The sequence below is a fragment of the Trichomycterus rosablanca genome, chromosome 13, assembly GCF_030014385.1.
Source record: "Trichomycterus rosablanca isolate fTriRos1 chromosome 13, fTriRos1.hap1, whole genome shotgun sequence".
NCBI classification, from domain to species: domain Eukaryota; kingdom Metazoa; phylum Chordata; class Actinopteri; order Siluriformes; family Trichomycteridae; genus Trichomycterus; species Trichomycterus rosablanca.
The window spans coordinates 18,972,171-18,979,527 of record NC_086000.1 but is presented as its reverse complement, the minus strand read 5'-3'; the positions used below and the strand labels follow the sequence as shown (position 1 = coordinate 18,979,527).

The following is a 7,357-nucleotide window of genomic DNA, read 5'->3' as shown; positions in this document are numbered from 1 at the left end:
GGTATTAGATAGCTGATATTAGAACTGGTGCTGTGTGGGCCTTTTGACCGGATACTCTTTTCGTTTAATAGCTGGAGTACTGACTACGTTAGGTGAACAGTCCACATTAAAAGCGTTTGAGAGCGCTTATAGCTAAACCTTCCTAGCTACTGTCTAATGTATTACTTCCTCTGTCATTTCTGTTTAATTCCTGTAGCACTCTAAATGTAGAAAATTCCAATGAAACACACAAAATACACTGTGTAAAAAAATGTCACTAATTTCAGTAATTTCTTACCGTGCTATAAGCCTGTATCAAGTGCGGGGAATAAGTAAAGTAAAAAAAAATAAAAAAACCATATTTTTAGCAAATTGACTAGAATATACCTAAATGAATATAGACCTGGTTAAATCGCACACTACACATTTACATTATATATATATATATTAACAATACATACATTTTAAATATTAACAATATTATCTGTGTCTGATTTTGACTAACAATAACACTAAATATGTTGCAGTAAAAATGTACATCATATAACCAAGAACATGGTCTTGTAGTAAAATATGCTATGCTGCAAGAACTGTCAATGGTATAAGGACATTAAAAGTAATCAAAACACAGCATTAAAAACTTATAATAATGAGGTCACAACACGTTAATAATTTATCTAAAAATTGTGACGACAGTGGTTATAGTAATCTCCAAAAACATTTTTAGAAGTATTTAATTATTTAAAAAGCTTTATGAGTTAATACCTTTACTTAATTAGGCAAAGCTGTAAAGTATGTTCTAACTGGATGTGTTTTATGTAAAGTTATTCCAAGAGTCTGATCAATATTTGTTTGATCGTTGAAGGAAATAAACGCATTTAATACTGAGCTAATTGTCTTTTTTCTGTATTATTATTATTATTATTATTATTGTTATTATTATTATTATTAAGTTCTTTTTATTATTATTAATTTTGTTATTATTATTATTATTGTTATTATTATTAACGTTTTGGGTTAGAATAATCCATTTTTAATTATACCCTTTGTCATTCATTTCTACGTTTTGTCGAGTACTTAATTTGTGAACTCTTAGTAGATACTATATATATATATATATATATATATATATATATATATATATATATATATATATATATATATATATATATATATATATATATATATATATATATATATATATATATATATATACACACACACACACACACACACACCACTTACTTGTAAATCATTGTAAACTATACGGCAAAGGAGCTCTGCTTATTAATAAATGATCAGTGTAAACTTCACGTCCCGTGTAAAAGCTCTCTTTTGCATTGGTGCTCAGTGCTAACACGGGCCTAATGAAAACGCACTCCAAATTAATTTCCGGAGAATGGCTTGCACTTCAATTGATTTATTGTCAACGTTCAGTTGGGTTGAAACATATACAGCAGCCATAGTGTATTTGTTCCTTTTAACTTACAAAAAAAAGAAATAAAATAAACAACAAAACTTACAAGTATATTACAGGTAAACAGAAAATCAATTGTTAGCCAAATATACAGTCCCTACTTTTTTTTTCCATTAATCTAAATTGATACATTAGCTTACAGTAGTCATATTATAAAAAAAGTTCAGTTGTTCGCGGGAGGAAAAGCTTGTTGTTTGTTGAAAGCTTGTTGAAAACACTTCTAGATCTTTTGTGGATCTTAAGTTCGTACCTGAAGTCCCAGCATCCAGACTCTTGCTTTCACACCGCGGCAACATTATTCAGTAACGGGTGACCTTCTATTACAATAAAGGGGAGTCCAAACACAGAAAAAGCCTAGAAATGACATCTTGTCATTTACTGGCAAAATTGTTTTTTTTAAAAATCATGCCCCCCAAAAAAGAAATGTTGCTTTTTTTCCTTGTTTTATCCGTACTGCTTTTGGCATTTTTTTTTTTTTTTTTTTTTTTTTTCAGTTCAAATTTAGTATTGCGTAAAAAAAAAACTAAATGATGAACCAGTTTTACCACGTTCTGCCATAAAGCAGGTTTGACGTGACCATGTTGTTAGTGTAATCTACAGATGTGTCTATCTGTCCCATATTGTTCAGTGAGGAATGAAGGGATGGAGGACTGGGTGACATTTCCTCCAGGTCTTGGGCCTGCACCAAGGCGCCCACCTGACTCTGGTGTTGATTTATAGAGTTACTGGTTGCAGGAAGCACGACGCTGTTTTGTTGCTGTTGCTGATGTTGCTGTTGCTGCATTTGTTGCTGGTTGGGCGTCGGTGTGTTGGAACCGTTCTGGCACGGCTTGCCATCCTTGACCAGGACAGGCACTGCCACTCGCCTGGGAGACTGCTGCTGCTGGCATAAATTACCCTCCTGTTGCATCTGCTGCGCCGCCTTGTCCTTGGCCTGTCGTTTCATCTTGTAGCGGTGGTTTTGGAACCAGATCTTCACTTGAGTGGGGGTTAGGTGGATCATGCTAGCCAGGTGCTCCCGTTCAGGCGCTGAAAGGTACTTCTGTTGCTTAAACCTGCGCTCCAGCTCGTACACTTGGGCTTGGGAAAAAAGAACTCGTCGCTTTCGTCTAGGCGTCGCATGCAGGGGTGTCATCGCCTTGGATGGGTCCGCCATGCCGCTCAGCGTCCCCATTCCGCCCATGTTCATACCTGTGGAAGGTCCCATGAATCTAGAAACTTAAAAATATACATAAACACGAGCGGCCGTTCAATCATCAGTGTGATAAGAAAAAATTCAATTTGCCTGTCGGCCAACTAGACAACTCTGTGGAAAATGTATTAATCTTAAATACTTGTTAAGGCCCAATTATTAAAAATATAGTTTTTTTTGTCATTAACGTTTCATTTATATTCTATATCATATACCATATTTGCTTAAAAATAGCAAATATGATAAATTATCTGTTAATATATCTGGGTAATTATAGTGCGTAAAAACTAATTTTGTCTGACAGCAGTTATTATGTACATTGCTTGATGTATATATAACACTCCACATAATGCAAACATGTATTTGTTATGGCAAATAATTCATTTGTCCCCAAAATGCTTAAAACCCCATGAACTAAACCTGGTTCTTTTACGATGTTCGATACCGCAATTAATATATTTATATTTAAGATATACTGTATATATATATATATATATATATATATATATATATATATATATATATATATATATATATATTAATTGTGGTATCAAACATGGTAAAAGAAAAAAAAATACATTTTTAAAATGTGTAATTCATTTGTAAAAAAAAAAAAAAAAGTAAATAGAATTAAAATACAAAAAAGTAAAAAAAATAAACGTCGTTGCATTTTCTGTTAAAACATCAAAAAACAATGCAACTTACTTGTCGAATATCTTGGGTCGGGGTTGGCTCCGTACCACCCTGTTGCCGCTGCACTGTTCCTCATAGTTTCTTGGTAAGAGGGCAGATCGCCCATGTTGGCAATGCTGCCGTTACAGTAGCCGCTCATAGCGCTGTGTGAAAACTGGGAGACAGAATGGGGCATGTGGTAGGTACTTGCCACCGTGGCGTTGTGGCCCATCGAGTGCTGCTGCATTCCCGTCTGGGACACCTGAGGTTGCCGATAGGCTCCCAATTGAGATGCTAGGTTTCCAGAGCTTTCCATGCCACTAAACTTCTTGTAGGTCTCTTCGATGGGGCTGAGAATATCTGTCACTGAGAAAGGTGTTGTGTGCTTTGGGCTCAGCGACATGATTCAGAGAAGCGAGATGCGCCTGGTGGAGCCGTTTGCTCGGCCGAGTCCTCCTCTCTTCAGAGAGAGCTAACTCACTCACAGTGTTGCCTGCTCGCCTGAGATCCAATTGATCGACTTCGAGGAGGAGGCGAGCCCTGCATGCCACTCTCATCTCGGGTTTATTGTAGCCAGGCGGCAGGTTTACGACAAACACAAGGGGCGGAGCATCGGCCCGCACCAGCAAACAATAGTCATTGACATCTCGGCAAGATAATTGAGAGGAAAAAACTGCTTTTACTTTCATATTAAGTTAAGCCTGTGTGCAGTCTAAAATATTTTCTTTACTACAGTTCCCAGTTTTGGCCATACTGTAACAGTCTTATCATTTAAAGGAGTGTTCACTTGTTTGAGCCACTGTTTTCTTTTCAACCAGAGACTCGGCGCCACTTTTCGACGTTCTGTTGCTTGGCGTCAATAGGGAATTCCATACTTTCTCCCAAGTTTGAGAGCACTTTGACGAGACATAAGCGCCACCAAGCACCGGCAAAGAGGCACAATGAAGGCCTCTCCATTGTATGACCTAATTTATGCGTCTTGAGCATCATTTTGCACCACCAGAGAGAGGCTCTTGCAAATTAACTCAATGTAAAAATGGTCACAAATTGACATTAGAAATCTAATATATGAAAGACTTTTCTGTAGTTCAGGTATTCCTGCAAAGCACTTGCATCATATACCTGGATACTATAAGCACTAACGGTGAGCAATGTAAACCTTACATGTTTTTAAAATGTTACTATGATGCTTTTTATTCATATTCTGAACTTTCGTTTTGAACTTTGTCATAGAATGTAGATTTTATAAGTTTATGTCATTTTATCGTTGCACTTGGCTGTTCTACTAGATGTCCTCTGACTTTTTTAGGTGACTGTTTATATAAACATACTTCTAAGTTGGGTTGGTAGTTAGCTAATGAGAATTATGACACTGTCGTAGACGATTTTTAGTGTTGGTATAGTAAATATAATTTTCTGAAAAAAATTGTATTTGACAAAAAAGACCTTAACCACATCAACAACAAACTTTTTTACATTAAACGTGCGCAAATTTATTTGGTATTTGTAGTACAAAATCTCTAACTAGATTAATTAAATATCTAGGCATTTTTGACTTGGAGAAAGGTAAAGTTTACAGATGCTTAAATTAAATTTCGACACATTTATTAACATTTACCTGAAAACACAAACACGCTTTGTTTTCAATAATTTTGGATGAAGGTCTAAAGGTAGATTTACATTTAAATCTAAGTTACATATTGGCAAACACAATTGACTGCACTTTGACTTTTTGTGCTTTTCTTTTCTTTTTTTTTTTTTTCATTTTAGGCGTTCAAACAAGATAAAATGCGTTCATGACTGTAACAAGGCCTAAATCTTAACATCTTAAATTGTCATTTATTAACAAACTAAAACTGTAGAACTAAATTTAAACACCCCACTCAGATTTAAATTTTAAATCTACAACAGATTAAAATACTTAAAAGTTAGTATTCAATTCTTTATAATCTGCGTCTTAACACTCAAAAAACATTGTTAATAACCCCGTGCGCAGTTTTCTTTTTAAATTATATTATAAGCACTAAGTACACAAACTTCAAATTGAACACAAACATTCAAACATTGAAATTTGTTGAAAATCTGATACATTTGTTTAGACAATAATTGTTCATTTCAGCTAGCCTTGCATTCACATTGTATAGAGGTTCACAGTAACTTGGCTGAGATATGTGTGTCTCCGCCATTAGGTAAATGAGGCCGGCCACTCAACCTTGTGCAATATTAAGGCAGAGAGCGCGACCGCGGGCCAAGCGCGCGCTTCACTGCACCTTACCACGAGAAGGACGAGGCACGATCGATCAGGATTTCAGCTCAATTTCCCTAACAAAAAAGTCGTACCTAAGCTGGGCTTCATTAAGGACCAGACCTTTCGAATACACATATGCAGACAGAACTGAGATGCAGAGGAGAGTTACCACAGGCAATGAAGTTTAACATTCTTTAATGTGAACGCGGGTGTACTAGCTTAAGTGTTGCTGAGCACAGAAGTGAACGGTAATTACTTTTTTATTACTGCTTTGTGTTAAAACATACTTGGTTCATAGATTTCTGTGTATGTGTGGGTGGATATGCGTGCGCGTGTGTGCACAACATTGCTTACATGTTACGCGTAAATGTACTTGTAATGAAAACACAAACAAAGTTAAATTACAGTATATACATACATGTATTTGGCTAAATACAATGCAACATAATGCAATATAATCTACTCGTAAGAGGAAGGGGTCATTGGGAATTTTGTATTTTGTCTCTGTTTTTTTCTATGAGAATGAAAAGTCGTTGATGGCAGTATTATATGATTTGGATGCTCACTGGTCATTTAAAGTCTAGATTTAAGAAGTGCACCAATAATATAAAAATAAAATTGCTCTAAAATAACTAAGAAGTATTATGGTGACTGGTAACTGGTAAACGCATGAAAACAAACAATATTAAAATAATAAATGCAAAGAATCTATAATTAAACTAATATGATAATGCTAAACCATTTTGATATTTTCGTCCATTTCTATTTTTATATTTGTATATTTCTAAGATTTGTACATAATTTATCTTTCAGTTTTCTTGCTTTTCGCAAAAAATCTTGATGTAATACATAGCCTATACAATAATTAAAATAAGTAAAACCAGCAATACTTCTTTTTACAGTGTTATGGATAACAACTTCATTAAAAAAAGCAAACACATTATTAACTAGTAGCGAAGGGTTAGTATAAACACATTTCTTTTAGTGACTATTCACATGCCTAGATTTCGGATGTTCGTGATACTTTAAGTGTTCTTCTATGAATTTGATGGTTTATCAATACTATTATAGAGTTTTTATTATTTATGATCTTAAGTTTAGAGCTATTAATGCCAATCCACATCTAACGGCATGTTTACAGAGGCACACAAATATTCACGCAACTAACCTGACTTTATAGTAAAAAAACAGACGAATTACACATGTAACGATACAGGAGAAAGGTGTTTCTGCTTGACCTTGAGGTGGTTTTCAAGATACTGTGTGATCTCTTCAAGTTCCTCTTTCCCTTCCTTGCTTGACAATGGAACCAGAAATGTTAAGCGCCATAGGGCAGTCATTAGAAGTTAAAAGTTATTGGTGTTGTATTCATCAAATATGCTCTTTTTGTGCGAGATGCACTTATAGTCTTTAATATTTGCTGTCTGAAAGATTACGACGTATTGCAGTTACACTTCAATAAAGTTCCATTTTAAGAAAAGTCGACTTTGCAAGGCAAAGCGACTGGGTCAAATCATGCGTTCTCTGGATTGGCTGATGCCGCTTTAACAGGCCGAGTGCGCACTAGGGGCTCGCTGAGGGCCAAGAGTCTCCATCTGAAAGCTCAGCTCCTTAGCCAGCATCTCAAACAGCCAAACGATGGAACAAAGTGGCCGCAGTCAGTCAAACGGCTCACTGCCAGCGCACTGGCCCAATCTGTCATATACAGCCTCCTGTGTGAACACTTAAATAATATTCTTTGAAATTATAGCAATAATAAACCAGTTAGCTACCGTATCCTATACCAAAG

The 7,357-nt window shown here is 35.5% G+C and overlaps 1 protein-coding gene across 3 annotated transcripts; it reads right to left on the bottom strand.

The window, feature by feature from the left end:
• Positions 1-1,452: 1,452 nt before the first annotated feature.
• nkx2.4a (NK2 homeobox 4a) lies at positions 1,453-3,723 on the bottom strand. 3 transcript variants are annotated; one of them, XM_063007510.1, is made up of 3 exons: positions 3,354-3,723; positions 2,239-2,674; positions 1,453-2,157 (listed from the first exon to the last, which is right to left on the bottom strand). In XM_063007510.1, exons 1-3 carry the CDS (start codon positions 3,721-3,723, stop codon positions 1,998-2,000), a joined length of 966 nt encoding a protein of 321 aa, XP_062863580.1. In that variant the 3' UTR covers positions 1,453-1,997. The 3 variants fall into 3 exon arrangements, with proteins under 3 accessions (XP_062863580.1, XP_062863578.1, XP_062863579.1); XM_063007508.1 differs by having other exon boundaries at positions 1,453-2,674; XM_063007509.1 differs by having other exon boundaries at positions 1,453-2,647.
• Positions 3,724-7,357: the final 3,634 nt, after the last annotated feature.

Excerpts from the sequence above, each read along its gene's own strand:
- nkx2.4a (XM_063007508.1), bottom strand. The coding sequence starts at position 3,723 with ATGTCGCTGAGCCCAAAGCACACAACACCTTTCTCAGTGACAGATATT. Across the intron at positions 2,675-3,353 it reads CGACCCAAGATATTCGACAA|TTTCTAGATTCATGGGACCT; the intron begins GTAAGTTGCATT and ends TATATTTTTAAG.